Source organism: Heterodontus francisci, chromosome 20, assembly GCF_036365525.1.
Source record: "Heterodontus francisci isolate sHetFra1 chromosome 20, sHetFra1.hap1, whole genome shotgun sequence".
NCBI classification, from domain to species: Eukaryota; Metazoa; Chordata; class Chondrichthyes; order Heterodontiformes; family Heterodontidae; genus Heterodontus; species Heterodontus francisci.
This window is the reverse complement of record NC_090390.1, coordinates 26229907-26245201: the sequence shown is the minus strand read 5'-3', so window position 1 is coordinate 26245201 and position 15295 is coordinate 26229907. Positions and strand designations below refer to the sequence as shown.

Below are 15295 nucleotides of genomic sequence, written 5' to 3'. Positions count from 1 at the left end.
ACTGGGGAGGAGAACTTTTTTATAAAAAAAAACCTGCGAATGATATCTTTTTTAAAGATAATTGTAGTTATTTGGAAAAAAAATAGTCTGTGGAGCAGTAAGTTATCGCATTTGGTGATAGCTATATGCAAACATTTACTGCTGGCTGTGCAGCAAGGCATTAGCTATTCTTGTATAATCATAATTCACAGCCAGTGGCAAATTTAGGTTGTCTAGTGGTAAGTGAGGTAAAATGATGCTGATTCACTCCTCATCAAATATCAATGAACATCTTAGCTTTAAATGGCTCTGTAGTACTTTTTTGGTAAATTAACAACACATAATGAGTGAACTTGAGCAAAGTCTTAGAATGAGAATTTTTAAACCAACGTTAATTGAAGAAAACTGAGTCTTTTACAACAATGTCTATATCTTCAGGGCATCAAAAGCTGCACAAAGGTAACCAGAAAATATCAGCAAAATATCCTATACATTTTGCAAAAAGGAATATGTATATTTTTACGAAGTCTTAATAGCTAATTCTTCCAAAATAGTTCATAGTTGCTGAAAGCACTACATGGGCTGGATTTTTTCTCCCCCAGGTGTCGGGTTCCTTGGCTGGTGGGGGGCCTGAAGATTGCTCTGAATGAGGCCCACCACGGACCTTGATTGGCCCGGCCCAATCCTCCCAGCAGCAGCAAGGCTCCGTGGCCTCAATTAAAATATTCAAATCAATAAAATGAGTGCATTTAAATAGACTTACCTGCGATCTTGCAGGCCCGCCACTATCTTTTGTGCAGGAGCGCCAGGCGCTGTGCCATTCAAATCCCCGTCCGGGGAAACGCGGCACCACACTGGTGCGGAGGGGGGAGTAGGTAAGAGTTTTAGTGCGGGGGGTAGGGTGGGGGATGGGGTCAAATAAACGCAATGTGTGTAGGGGTTGGTAGGAAGGGTTGACTTTTTAAACTTTGTGCTGTTTGGGAGGGGGGAGGTCAGATGTAAAAGGTAAGTGTTTTGGGCGGGGTGGGGTGGAGACAGGACAAATAGTTCCTGAATTGTTATTGGGGGAGTGGGAAAGGGGCGTTGTAAATTTATTTCATTTTGAGGGGTTACTCCTTTAAAGATTTAAATGTGCCAACATGGCTTGCTGCCCTTTAAAAATGGCGCCAGTGCCTGTGACGGAAAGCCCACCCCCATCCATGTGAAGGGTGGCGGTGGGGGGGGCGGTGGCGCGGGCCACCGTGGAGGAGATTGCGGCAGCTCTTTGGCGTGCGGCCTGTGCGGGCCATTTTTTAAAATCCAGCTCTATAATCCAGATTCCTGAGGGAGCTATCTGGTTAATTTACATGTTCACATACACTATGACCCCATGCAACCTAACACAACTAATTGACACTGAATTTATTTAAATGATAATATGATTTTGAAAAGCAATTTTGTTATTTTATAATCATTTTCCTGATGGTTTCCCACACAATTCGGACACTTAGTGGAAATGCAGCAGTCTTTCTCTGGGGCTGATGCCCAATATTCTAACCCACAATAGGGTTCCCAGTACCTTCTGCGCTACATGCTGGAAGGGGCCCTCACTAGCGCTCCTGCTGCTTCCGGCTCCACATCAAAATAATTATAAAAAGTTATATTTTTGGTCCCATGAAGGACCACTGGATAGGCTGCATATAGATCAGATGATGCTGACGCCAGGCAGCTGCTGTGCTGAATTTCCTGAAGGTGTCCAGAAGCTTATTAACATATGCAAGGGGCCTTGCACCTGTTTCAAGTGGAGGCAATAGACACCTGGAAACTGCGTTCACCAACATGGCAGCACCTAGGCACAGATGAGGTGTAGGATGTTGTGCCCTCAAAAACAGAGATTAATTCCAACCATCCCACCCCCCCTCGCCCCCCCAACCACCGCTGTATCCAACTTTGGTCCCTGTGCTCAGTGAAGGATTTGGAGCTCTGGCATGTGACCAGGATGAGACCAAAGCTATCCTCATAATGGCGCAGTGGTTAGCACCGAAGCCTCACAGCTCTAGCGACCCGGGTTCAGTTCTGGGTACTGCCTGTGCGGAGTTTGCAAGTTCTCCCTGTGACCGCGTGGGTTTCCGCCGGGTGCTCCGGTTTCCTCCCACAGCCAAAGACTTGCAAGTTGATAGGTAAATTGGCCATTGCCCCTAGTGTAGGTAGGGATGTAGTAGGGAATATGGGATTAATGTAGGATTAGTATAAATGGGTGGTTGTTGGTCAGCACAGACTCGGTGGGGCCGAAGGGCCTGTTTCAGTGCTGTATCTCTAAATAAAAGTAAATAAACTAAGAGCTTTAAGGGTTATTTACCTTGGAGAAATGCAGCCTTAGATGGGATATTATTAAAGTTTTAAAAATGATGAACCAATTGGAGACAGTCCAGGTGGAATGCTTTTTGGAAATTAATAGGGAGGAAAGTAATTTTTCCTGTGGTCTAATAGACCTCAGTTTAAGAATCTTCTCTTCCCTATTGGTTCTTCCACTTTATTGACTGCTCTTCTCTGTGCCTTTCCCACTTCTGTTCATGCTGCAGCTCATGGCTGTGTGGAAAATGATGGTGCTCACCACCGCGCAGCAGTCTCCTAACTGCAACCCTCTTCGCTTCCCATACCCCTGTCTCCATGTCTTTCTGCTCCTGATTTCAGGGCTCTGTCCCAGTATGTTCAGGAGTCCTCATGCACCCACATCTCCTCCTTTATATGTTCATAAGTGATACATGCAATATAATGTGGAAGTTTATCGCTCATTCAGAAATTTAGATGCATTTCCCGCTGAAATTCCAGTATACATTGTTGAATTCCTAAATGATTTCTGCCTACTTCCTTAGTCCAAGGTTTCCTCACTGGTAGCTTCTAGAAAGCATTCTACAAAATGAGTCAAATGGTTAAACAGTACAGTCTCAGCACTGCACAGAGAAGCCCAATGCTGGCTTGAAATTTGTCTTAATAATTGGAGTGAGCTGCTGACACTGGCTGTGTCTCCAGAGGCTGCTCCATCCATAGGGAGATGTCCGGTCTGTGGTGCCTGTCTCAGCTAAGTCCTGAGAGTTAGGTGGGTGTGGTTAAGGTTGCGTGGGGTCCGATCGCAACGTGGAAATTAATTCTTCACTTTTTTCAATAAAATGTACTGGAGTTTTTGGGCTGATTTTAGACTTGTTTACTGTGAAGGGAAAGTTTAAGATAGTCCTGCACAGATCATACATAATGGTATTAGCTGGAGAATAGACTACCTGCAGGACATTAATTTCTCCGTTCAGGTTAAGGAAACACACTATTTCAATGTCTGTGGGTGCATATTCAGTACAAAGTATTGATATTGGCTCCCAGGTCCTTTTGCAATAGCAAGAACCACATCTGCCCATACCTGGATATGTAATTACATAACCTCTATCGAACTAGTGATCCAGCAGGTCTTGGTGCTATTGAATGGCTAAGATTTATAAATCACTCAATCTGAATTGTGTTCAGGAGCTATCAACTGATCACTTTTCCAGACAGGGAAGATTCTGTTAAATTTAGCTGACAAGTTTTCAACCAGCCAGTTAGGAAGCTCGTCATTCAGATGTGGTCCAGGATTGTGGCATTCTATTCCCTGCTTCCTGTTAAGTCGAAGTACATCAGTGTAGTGTCCTATACTGCTAGTTATAAAACAGTAATATGTCTACTCAATGGCATCTGTACCATTGTTACTAACCTGAATGACTGATGGATGGGAAGGTGCCTGGAGTCAGGATTGAGAATTTTTACATTACAATCCACTTTTGAACTACCTATTATTATACAGACATAGTAAAGATGCAGCTAGAAATAGGAAGAGATTCTTGTGTTGGTGTGTGCGTTGGAAGATACAATGGTCTAGTCTGACTTGGACAAACATTTCTTTGTTTCTTTTAGTCACTGAAGCAGAAAGAAAAACAAACAATATTGTATTGCATTGTTGTAAGGCTTGGCAGTGAGTAATCCAAACTGTAACAGCAGCATTACTCAATACTCCTGCATTACTGACAAATGAAAATTACCATTTCAGGGAGCACCAAGGACAATTGATGCAAACCTCCACAAAAGATAACAGTGGCAGTCATGGTTCTCCCATCAGCGGGAAACTAGAAGGCATCTTCTTTAGCTGCAACACTGAATTCAACACTGGAAAACCTCCACATGATTCACCTTATGGGAGATACCGCTATCAGATTCCTGCCAGCAAACTCTTCAACCAGAACACTAACCTCTATTTTGGTGACTTTTATTGTATGTATACGGCCTACCACTACATTATTCTTGTTATTGCACCTATGGGATCAGAGGGAGATGAATTCTGCAAGCAGCGACTTCCTCAGCTAAATATTGCAGACAACAAATTCCTGACATGCACTGAGGACGAAGGTAGGCTTGTTTATCATCATGCTCAAGATGCTATTTTAGAAATTATCTACACTGACCCAGTGCATCTCTCTCTTGGTAGTGTGGCTGAGATCAGTGGCCATCAGCTAATGAGTTTATCCACAGCAAATGCAAAAAAAGATCCAAGCTGCAAGACTTGCAACATTAGTGCTGGACGTTAGATGAACAGTCAATTTTCACATGACTGACATTAATGTAGTTTTCATTTTGTGTTATTTCAATTCTTTCCTCGAAAGCACGCATATGATACAGCTTTTCACCAAAAGCTTACCCGCTGGTTGATTTATTTACTGAAACATTGGTCTTACAGAATATGTAAATGTCTGTTTCTTTTTGTGAGATATTTCGTAAAGTTGCTGCAAAGTTCCTGCTTTGAGAAAATACAATTGATATTAATGTGCTCTTGCAAAGCAAAGATTTTCGCTTATTTTGTAGTGTTCTAAAACAAATATTTAACCTGAATGAAAAACATCGATTGGAATAAGCATGAAGGTTACAGTGGCAGCATGACTTTATCTTGCAAAATAGAAATACAGTACTTGACACTTCCAACTTGCTCATTAAGTGTTCACATTACTTGTAATAACTAGTTAACAAGAAGCATTTAAAACTGCTGTATTTGAAGAAAATAAATGTAATACAATAGAAAAATATTTGTATTTGCACTGTTCAAAAAGATTTACAGTCCAGTGGATGATTACAGAGCATTTTGTAGTAATTTGACAATGTTATGAAACTATACTGCTTCTAAAAAATTAAATGGCTGTAAAATGCAGACATTACTATCCTATTTATTACATTCCAACACCAACCTCAAGATGTGTATCATTAAATTAATTATAATTCTTCTTACAAAGCTACATTATTTGATAAATAGCTTCCTACAGAGAAATACAAAGTGCCAGCATTATTTGGGTTAACCAAACAGTAGCTTATAATTTACTAGTTGTTTTCATGCAGAGGCAGTTTGGAACAATGAACAGTGTATTTTGAATGGTGCCCAACAGGGAAAAGAAATATCTCAAGCTATTCAGAAAACTCAAATTTTCAATCATGAATGGCAACTTAACTGTCAACACTGCATTTAAAACATTCCTTCCACAGTTAATTTCTGAATTTGGTAGAATATGAAATACAAAATTTATATGATGGCACAAATTATACAACCTGAGTTAAATTCTCTCACTGCCAATATGATTTTGAACATATCCTTCCAGCCTAGGATAAAGCTACCGCTTTATGCTGCTTCAGTTGAGTGTAGATCATAACATGCCTGAACCAAGCAAAGAAATTCATTGTTTGACAAATATTTTTGGCACACTAGATATTCACGTGTAAGGATTTAACTTTTTTGTACATTCATTAGCATCACAAAATAAGTGAACTCAAAATGAGTGCAGTTCAAATAAGCATTTAAAAAACACAAAATACAAGCAAAATACTGCAGCTGCTGGAAATCTGAAATAACAAGAAATGCTCAGCAGGTCTGGCAGCATCTGTGGAGAGAGAAGCAGAGTTAAAGTTTCAGGTCAGTGACCCTTCATCAGAACTGGCAAATGTTAGAAATGTAATAGGTTTTAAGCAAACAAAAGCGGGGATGGGGCAAGAGATAACAAAAGGCAAGGTGTTGATAGGACAGCGAATAACTGACCAGTAGTTCATGGAGCAAAGGCAAATGGTATGTTAATGGTGTGGTGAAAGACAAAGCATTAGTGCAGAGAGGGTGTTAATTGACAGAAAAATGAACAACCCTGGCCCAAAGCACAAACATGAAAAAAACCAGTGGTAGGCACATGGTGAAAAAATAACTAAAAATAAAAACGGGTGGGGGTGGGGGCATCATGCTCTGAAATTATTGAACTCAATGTTCAGTCCGTCAGGCTGTAGCATGCCGAATCGGTGAATGAGATGCTGTTCCTCGAGCTTGTGTTGTTGTTTGCTGGAACACAGCAGCAAGCCCAGGACAGATATGTGGGCATGAGAACAGGGGGATATGTTGAAAAGGCAAGCGATAGGAAGCTCGGGGTCATGCATGAGCATCAGTCATGCAAAAAGCATAATGATGCCTTGACTGGGCAGTGGCAACTTTGGATGCGAGCACCCAGAAAATGATTATTCTACATGATGCACATACAGAATTGACATCACCAACATCCAACAGACAGCTAGACACTTTTAAAAAGGCTGGCTTCAATGCAATGAGGGACAAGCTTAAGGTAATAGATTTGGGAGGGTGGGTAGTTATACTCTACCTCAGTTATGAATGAATTAATCACCATTCAAAGAAATCTGGATAAATCCATGAACAATCCAAAGTGAAGAAACTATAAATCTTACAAGATGGTGGGATAAGGATGTATTGGAAACCTCAAACACATTTAGGCCATAATTTGCAGTGGGAGTGAATCTAATAACAGTGCGACTGACCCTTGCACCTTGTTTTAAGTTTTTTGCATGCCAAGTTGCTGAACATGCGAGCTAATAACATTGCATTGAGGGAACAGGGCACGCAACTGTGTATTGCAGTGCCAGTAAGATTAACTGGCAGTAATTAACATTTACCATATCATTAAAATTGTACTTAGACGGAAAAGAACAAGACTTAACTTTCAGTGGTGAGTTGAGTTTGTATCTACTGCAGAAATTCAGCAACTGGCAATGCATTTCAATAGCGAGCTGGACAGCAGGATGCCATTTTTGTGAAGCTAACGGTGGAGTGGTGCAACCGGGACAGCAACTTCTGGATATTTAACTCACATTTATCTCTCACTTGAAGTTGCTGTACCATATGCACATAAATAATGGCGAACAATATTAGCCCAATAGCAAATTATAGTCCAATAGAATGGTTATCACAGGAACAAACAGGAAGCTTGAAATACATGTAGCTACAGACTCTAAAGGCAACAGCAGTAATATCACAGGGAGGTAGAGAAGGAGGATCATGGAAAGGAGGTTGAAAGTAATTCATGCATTCTACGACTAATTTCTCCAGTTATTCACAGGAGAAAACACTTGGTAACATGTCCTGTAATCAGATAATGAAGTAGGATTAACAGTGTCAAATAGATGGAGACCTGAGACACATGTGGGTTAAAAACAAAAGGGATGAGATCTGAAAGACGCTGATAGATACCCTGTGAACACTGGAGAGGTCCTACTAGAGTGAAAGCATGCTATTCTGATAAAACAAACTCAGCCAGCTATCAACCCAATGGTTTTACATCCCTAGAAATACTCAGGTCAAACAGCATCTGTGGAGAGAGAAACAGAGTTAAGGTTTCAGGCTGATAATCTTTCATCAGAATTTCTGATGAAAGGTCATTGACCTGAAACATTAACTCTTGTTTCTCTCTCCACAGATGCTGCCTGACGTGCTGTGTTTTTCCAGCATCTGCAGTATTTTGCTTCTGGTTTTACATCCCTTACCAAGTAAGATAATGGAATTCATTACCAAGGTAAACTTCTAGATTACCTGTACAATATTAACCTTATGAATTTTTTTTGAGGAAATAACATACCAAGCAAACTGCAGAAAGCCTTACTGCATTGAGCTAAATTTCAAAAAGCATCTGACAAAATTGTACATGAAAGGTTGTTCCTAAAGTGATCAAAATTCAAGATAAAACCTGGCAATGGATGAAAAATTAGCTGAAAAGTAGGAAGCAGCTGGTACTTGTTAGGGGAGTGACTTGAGAGTGGGCAAGTGCAGTCTTCCAAGAATTGATACTGGGAACTGTATTGTTTCAAATTTATATTAATGACTTGGATATAGAAGTGCTCAGTGAAAAGTTGGCAAATTCATCGATAATATCAAACCAGTGAGGAACAGCCAAAGGGACTTTGGATTCTTTTCGGATCATGAGCATTATGGCTCAAATGACTTTCCTCATCTTTATCTATCTTGTGACATAACGGCTTTTCAATAAACAATGGATTCCTAAAAGAATTGATAAGGTTAGTTTAAGTGAGTCAAACCTGAATGACACATAGACCTTTAAGATGCTGCAGGAACATTATGCATGCAAAAATATGTCTGTTTCAGAATGATACACCTTATGAATGTTATAAATTACAAATATTACAAACATTTTTCAACATAACTACCAAAAATATAAATGGCAACACTTTTTTTTGAACAATGTAAAGATATGCTAATCCCAGATAATGTGGATCTGAAATGGTTAAAAGAACTGCAACTTGACTTTGTTTTAAATGGCCATGAAAAAGATTGGGACTGCAGTCCAAACAATTGTAAATTCACTTTGAATTTCCTTTTTTCTTCCTTCAATATTCAAACAAGAAATGGCAATCTTTGTATTTAAATTGTAATCAACCACTCAATGCAATATGAACTGAAGAAACCATCAAAATGCATCAGCAAAAGGCAGGATGTTTTTTGGCTGTACATGCCACACTCTTTTCAGTCCACAATGACATAAATAAAGTGCTACGGTGTCTCACACAGAGACCATCAATAAATGTCTCCCTCCTAAACATTCGCCTTGCCAAGAAATAATTCAACTGTCCTGACTTTATCATTGTTCAGAATAGGGTCCATCTCATAAAATTCTCAAAGCTACCTACTCAAAAATATCTTCAGTGCATCTTGTAACGTTCGTTGTCATTAGCGACAGTGACTTTGATTAGTTGCTGAGCAACCCTTGCATTCCTTCTTGCTGTCACTGTTGGAATTTGCAGACTTTAGTGATTAATAAAGTGCAACCAAGTGTTTCTATGGCACAAATGCGAGGATGAAATATCCAGAGCTTTAGAAAGGATTGAATAATTTCCTCTGGTTGTTTCAAGGACAAGAAAATTGTCTTTTTTGTAAGTTTTCTCTTTAAGAACTCAAAACAGTTTTTGAACAATCATGCTTAGTGATGAGTGCCTCCAACAACCGAAGTTTGGCTTTTATATGCTTGTACTCGCTGTATTCTTCAGCCATTGGTATGCGATCTTCTTTCTGTACATACCTACAAGAAAAGCCTGTGTAATTATTATCAATTATAGAGAAAGCAATATGATTAATCTATGCTGCAGAGTGCAAGATTGTGAGTCTGCAATTAAATTCTCCAAAGTGAGCTCCTGGTCTCATCTCTACTGTCAATAGAATAAGCTGAGTGAAGAGTATATGCATCTTCACAGGAAATTAAGAGGGAGTGAACCTCTTGACCTGGATTCCAGGGGAACAGAAAGAAACAAATACAAAATAGAAAAACTGTATTGTTAATTCTCATCATCCCACGGACAAGTTTACTCATCTAGCCATTGGAAAAGGAAGAGACTGTTTGACCTATTGAGCATGCTGTGCCATTTTGTTAGCTCTATCTTTCTGATCTAGTTCCTTACCCTTCCTTGATATCCCTGAATACATTTATTTACAAAGTAAATTTCTTACTCCCATTTAAAATCCTCAGTTTGAGTCTGGAAAGCAGAGGAAACAAAGGTTAGAAAATAAAAAGAAAAGAGTTTGGCAGTGCTCAAGGGTATCTACTTCAATGCAAGGAGTATAGCAAATAAAGCAGATGAGCTGAGGGCACAGATAGACATGTGACAGTGATATCATAGCTATTACAGAAACATGGCTTAAGGAGGGACAGGAATGGCAGCTCAACGTTCCTGGTTACAGGGTTTTCAGATGCGAGGGGGATAAGAAAGGAGGGGAGTGGCAATTTTGGTCAAAGAAACAATTACAGCTGTGAGGAGGGATGATATGTTGGAAGGTTCATCAAATGAGGCCATATGGATCAAGCTAAGGAACAAAAAACGGACTATCACACTGCTGGGAGTGTACCATAGACCCCCAAATAGTCAGAGGGAGATAGAAGAGCATATATGCAGGCAAATCTCTGAGAAGTGCAAAAACAAAAGGGTAGTAATAGTCGGGGATTTTAACTACCCCAATATTAACTGGGATAGTTTTAGTGTGAAAGGAATTGACAGAGCAGAATTCTTGATTGCATTCACAGAATTTTTTTCCCAGTATGTAGCAAGTCCAAAAAGAGAGGGGTGCAGTTTTAGACTTAGTTTTTGGAAGTGAAGATGGCCAGGTGGAAGGAGTGGCAGTGGGAGAGCATTTTGGTGGTAGTGATCATAATTCAGTCAGTTTTAACATAATTATGGAAAAGGACAAGGATAGAACAGGAGTTACAGTTCTAAATTGGGGCAAAGCCAATTTTACTAATCTGAGGAGTGATTTAGCGAAAGTGGACTGGAAACAGCTACTTGAAGGTAAATCAGTGTCAGAGCAGTGGGAGGCATTCAAAGGGGAGATTCAATGGGTTCAGAGTAAACATGTTCCCACAAAGAAAAAGGGGGGGAACGGCCAAATCTAGAATCTAGATGTCAAGGAGCTTACAGGATAAGATAATGGCAGAAAAGGAAAGCTTATGTCCGACACCAAGCACTCAATACTACAGAAAGCTGAGGGGTGAAATCAAAAAGGAAATTAGGAAAGCTAAGAGACAGCATGAAAGAATATTGGCAAGCAAAATCAAGTTGAACCAAAAGATATTTTATCAATACATTAAGAGTAAGAGGATAACTAAGGAAAGAGTAGGGCCCATAAATGACCAAAAAGGTAACCTATGTGTAGGGGCAGAAGATGTTGGTATTGTTCTTGGATGAATACTTGGCGTCTGGCTTCACAAAAGAGGGGGATGATGCAGATATTGTAGTTAAGGAAGAGGGATGTGAAGTATTGGATGTGATAAACATAGGGAGAGAGGAAATATTAATGGGATTCGCATCCTTGAAAGTTGATAGATGAGCACAGCCGGATGAAATGTACCCCAGGCTGTTAAAAGCAGCAAGAGAGGAAATAGCGGAAGGTCTGACCATCATTTCCCAGTCCTCACTGGATACAGGTGTAGTTTAAAAAGGGAGTGAATAATTACAGACCAGGCAATCTAACCTCAATAGTGGGCAAATTATTGGAATCAATTCTGAGAGACAGGATAAACTGTCACTTAGAAGGGCACCAGTTAATCAAGGATAGTCAGGATGGACTTGTTAAGGGAAGATCTTGTCTGACCAATTTGATCAAATTTCTTCAAGAAGTAACAAGGAAGATTGATGAGGGTAGTGCAGCTGATGTGGTCTACATGGATTTTAGCAAGGCAAGGCTTTTGACCAGGTCCCACATGGCAGACTGGTTAAAAAAAATAAAAGCCCATGGGATCCAAGGAAATGTCGCAAGGTGGACACAAAGTTGGCTCAGTGGCAGGAAATAAAGGGTAATTGACGACGGGTGTTTTTGCAACTGGAAGGCAGTTTCCAGTAGGATCCGCAGGGCTCAGTACTGGGTCTCCTGCTTTTTAGTGGTATATATTAACGATTTTGGACGTAAATGTAGGGGGCATGATCAAGAGGTTTGCAGACAACACAAAGATTGGCCGTGTGATCGACAAGCAAGGAGGATAGCTGTAGACTGCAGAAAGATATCAATGGACTGGTCAGGTGGGCAGAAAAGTGGCAAATGGAATTTCACCCAGAGAAGTGCGAAATGCTGCATTTGGAGAGGTCAAACAAGGCTAAGGAATACATGATTAATAGGAGAATATTGAGAGATGTAAAGGAAGTCAGGGACTTTGGAGTGAATGTCCACAGATCCCCGAAGGTAGCAGGACAGGTCAATAAGGTGCTGGTACTGTATAAATCATTGGTTAGTCCACAACTTGAGTACTGTATGTAGTTCTGGTCACCTCATTACAGAAAGGATGCAATTGCACTAGAGAGGGTACAGAGGAGATTTACAAGGATGTTGCCAGAAAAATGCAGCTATGAGGAAAGATTGGATAGGCTGGGGTGCGACCTGATTGAAATGTACAAAATTGTGAGGGGCCTGGATAGAGTGGATGTGAAGGGCCGATTTACCTCAGTACAGAGGTCAGTGACTTGGGAGCATAGATTTAAAGTGATTGGTAGAAAGATTAGAGGGGAGAAGAAGAAAAATGTTTTCATCCAGAGGGTGGTGGGGGTCTGGAACTCACTGCCTGAAAGGGTAGTAGAGGCAGAAATCCTCAACTCATTTAAAAGGAGTCTGGATATGCATCTCACGTGCCATAACCTGCAGGGCTACAGACCAAATGCTGGAAGGTGGGATTAGACTGGGTGCAGACATGATGGGCCAAGTGGCCTCTTTCTGTGCTGTAAACTTTCTATGATTCGATCGTCTCGAGCAGAATATTCCACATTCTCACAAACTTGCCTAGAGCTTTTTCCTGAATTTGCTTTCAACTTGATTTCTAAAATTATACCCTCATGTTCTACATTCATCTTGAGAAAACAGTTGTTCCTATGCTGCCAATTCACTTTATTTTACTCACCTCAGTGTATTATTCTGGTGAATCTTACCGGGATTCTCCTCCAAAGCCAGTATATCCTTCCTAAGACAGTGGTCCACAAAACTGAACACAATGGACTAAAATTGCTCTACTGGCACAATTGAGGATTTTGTGTCACATTGGTAGGGCCAGTATAGCATGTGGGGCTGTGAAGTAACTGCCTTAAATTGTTTGCTTCAGCAAATCTGAAGAAGCTTTCACCAGCCAACAATGTAAGCTTTGCCAGTGTAAGAGAATAAGACAAACGGGGAAGTCTGAAATCTGGCCAGCAGGTGCAAATTAAAGGACTGTGCACTGTTAAAGGTGAGTATAGAATATTAACATTAAACTCACAGAATAATAGGTGGGAAACAGAGAAGAAATAGACTAAATTAAACTGAAATACAAAAAAGACAATGGCTTTTCAGCTGATGTGTGATGCGGCGTCTACACACTGAGTGGTGTAATTTGAGCACACTGCAGTACAGCGGCTTGTGTGTACAGAATGGTGCAGTGGGTGTGTTTGCTATACTGAGTGGTGCAGTGTGTTTGTGTGCTGAGTGGTGGGGTGGGTGTGTGTGCTGAGAGGTGCAGTGCACGCGCCTATGCTGAGTGGTGCAGTGTGTGTGTGTGTGCATTGAGTGGCGCAGTGTGTGTGTGTGCGCAGAGTGGCGCAGTGTGTGTGTGTGCGCAGAGTGGCGCAGTGTGTGTGTGTGCGCAGAGTGGCGCAGTGTGTGTGCGCAGAGTGGCGCAGTGTGTATGCGCAGAGTGGCGCAGTGTGTGCGCAGAGTGAGTGTGTGCGCGCACAGAGTGACGCAGTGTGTGCGTGCGCGCAGAGTGGCGTAGTGTGTGTGCGCGCAGAGTGGCGCAGTGTGTGTGAGCGCAGAGTGGCGCAGTGTGTGTGCGCGCAGAGTGGCGCAGTGTGTGTGCAGAGTGGCACAGTGTAGCGTAGTGTGTGTGCGCAGAGTGGCGAAGTGGGTGTGTGTGTACTGAGTGGTACTGAGTGGTGCAGTGTGTGCGTGTATGCACGTGCGCTGTGCATTGCAGTGGGTGCCTGTGCAGAGTGGTGCAGTGTATACGTGTTCCCAGTGGTGCAGTGGGTGTGCGTGTGTGCAGAGTGACACAGTGGGTGTGAATACTCAGTGGTGCAGTGGGTGTGTGTACGGAGTGCCACAGTATGTGTGTGTACTGAGTAGTGCAGTGTGAGTGTAAAGAGAGGTGCAATGTGTGTGTTTGTGCGGGTGTGTACTGAGTGGTGCAGTCCGTGGGTGTGTACTGAGTGGTGCAGTCCGTGGGTGTGTACTGAGTGGTGCAGTCCGTGAGTGTGTACTGAGTGGTGCAGTCCGTGGGTGTGTACTGAGTGGTGCAGTCCGTGGGTGTGTACTGAGTGGTGCAGTCCGTGGGTGTGTACTGAGTGGTGCAGTCCGTGGGTGTGTACTGAGTGGTGCAGTCCGTGGGTGTGTACTGAGTGGTGCAGTCTGTGGGGCTGTACTGAGTGGCACAGTGGGTGTGTGTACTGAGTGGCGCAATGTGTGTGTGTTTGTGTGTATAAAGAGTGAATGCAGTGCGTGTGTGAGTAGAGTGGCGCAGTGTGTGTGTGTGTGTGTATGTGTACTGAGTGGTGCAGTGGGTGTGTGTAAAGAGTGGTGCAGTGCGTGTGTGTGCACTTGCGTGTATAAAGACTGAATGCAGTGCATGTGAGAGTAGAGCGGCGCAGTGGGGGTGCGTACTGAGCGGCGCAGTGGGAGTGCGTACTGAGCGGCGCAGTGGGAGTGCGTACTGAGCGGCGCAGTGGGAGTGCGTACTGAGCGGCGCAGTGGGAGTGCGTACTGAGCGGCGCAGTGGGAGTGCGTACTGAGCGGCGCAGTGGGAGTGCGTACTGAGCGGCGCAGTGGGAGTGCGTACTGAGCGGCGCAGTGGGAGTGCGTACTGAGCGGCGCAGTGGGAGTGCGTACTGAGCGGCGCAGTGGGAGTGCGTACTGAGCGGCGCAGTGGGAGTGCGTACTGAGCGGCGCAGTGGGAGTGCGTACTGAGCGGCGCAGTGGGAGTGCGTACTGTGCGGCGCAGTGGGAGTGCGTACTGAGCGGCGCAGTGGGAGTGCGTACTGAGCGGCGCAGTGGGAGTGCGTACTGAGCGGCGCAGTGGGAGTGCGTACTGAGCGGCGCAGTAGGTGTGCGTACTGAGCGGCGCAGTGGGAGTGCGTACTGAGCGGCGCAGTGGGAGTGCGTACTGTGCGGCGCAGTGGGAGTGCGTACTGAGCGGCGCAGTAGGTGTGCGTACTGAGTGGTGCAGTAGGTGTGCGTACTGAGCGGTGCAGTAGGTGTGCGTACTGAGTGGTGCAGTGGGTGTGCGTACTGAGATGTGCAGAGGGTGTGCGTACTGAGATGTGCAGTGTGTGTGTCTGTGCTGAGTCATACAGTGTGTACACTTGTTCATACAGCAGGTGGACGGTGATAATGTGGTACAGATGGAGCAAATATTTAAGTGATCTCTTGCTGTTTAACCATCTTTGGTATCGTTCTTTAAAACGTGACTGGGCCAGGAAGACTGCAATTAAACAT

At 42.9% G+C, this 15295-nt stretch overlaps 2 protein-coding genes across 15 annotated transcripts in view; one reads left to right on the top strand and one right to left on the bottom strand.

The window, feature by feature from the left end:
- phyhiplb (phytanoyl-CoA 2-hydroxylase interacting protein-like b) overlaps positions 1–5365 on the top strand; it is an 86325-nt gene extending 80960 nt beyond the window's left edge. Inside the window, exon 5 of the mRNA XM_068052475.1 lies at positions 4034–5365. Within this exon, the coding sequence (XP_067908576.1) occupies positions 4034–4568 (535 nt within the window). The 3' untranslated portion in view covers positions 4569–5365. The remainder of the gene's footprint in view (positions 1–4033) is intronic.
- fam13c (family with sequence similarity 13 member C) overlaps positions 4901–15295 on the bottom strand; it is a 217778-nt gene continuing 207383 nt past the window's right edge. For 12 of the 14 annotated variants that reach the window (XM_068052466.1, XM_068052465.1, XM_068052463.1 and 9 more), the window contains one exon: positions 4901–9383. In XM_068052466.1, the coding sequence (XP_067908567.1) occupies positions 9251–9383 (133 nt within the window). In that variant the 3' untranslated portion in view covers positions 4901–9250. The remainder of the gene's footprint in view (positions 9384–15295) is intronic. The other 2 variants (XR_010977043.1, XM_068052467.1) reach the window with 2 other exon arrangements.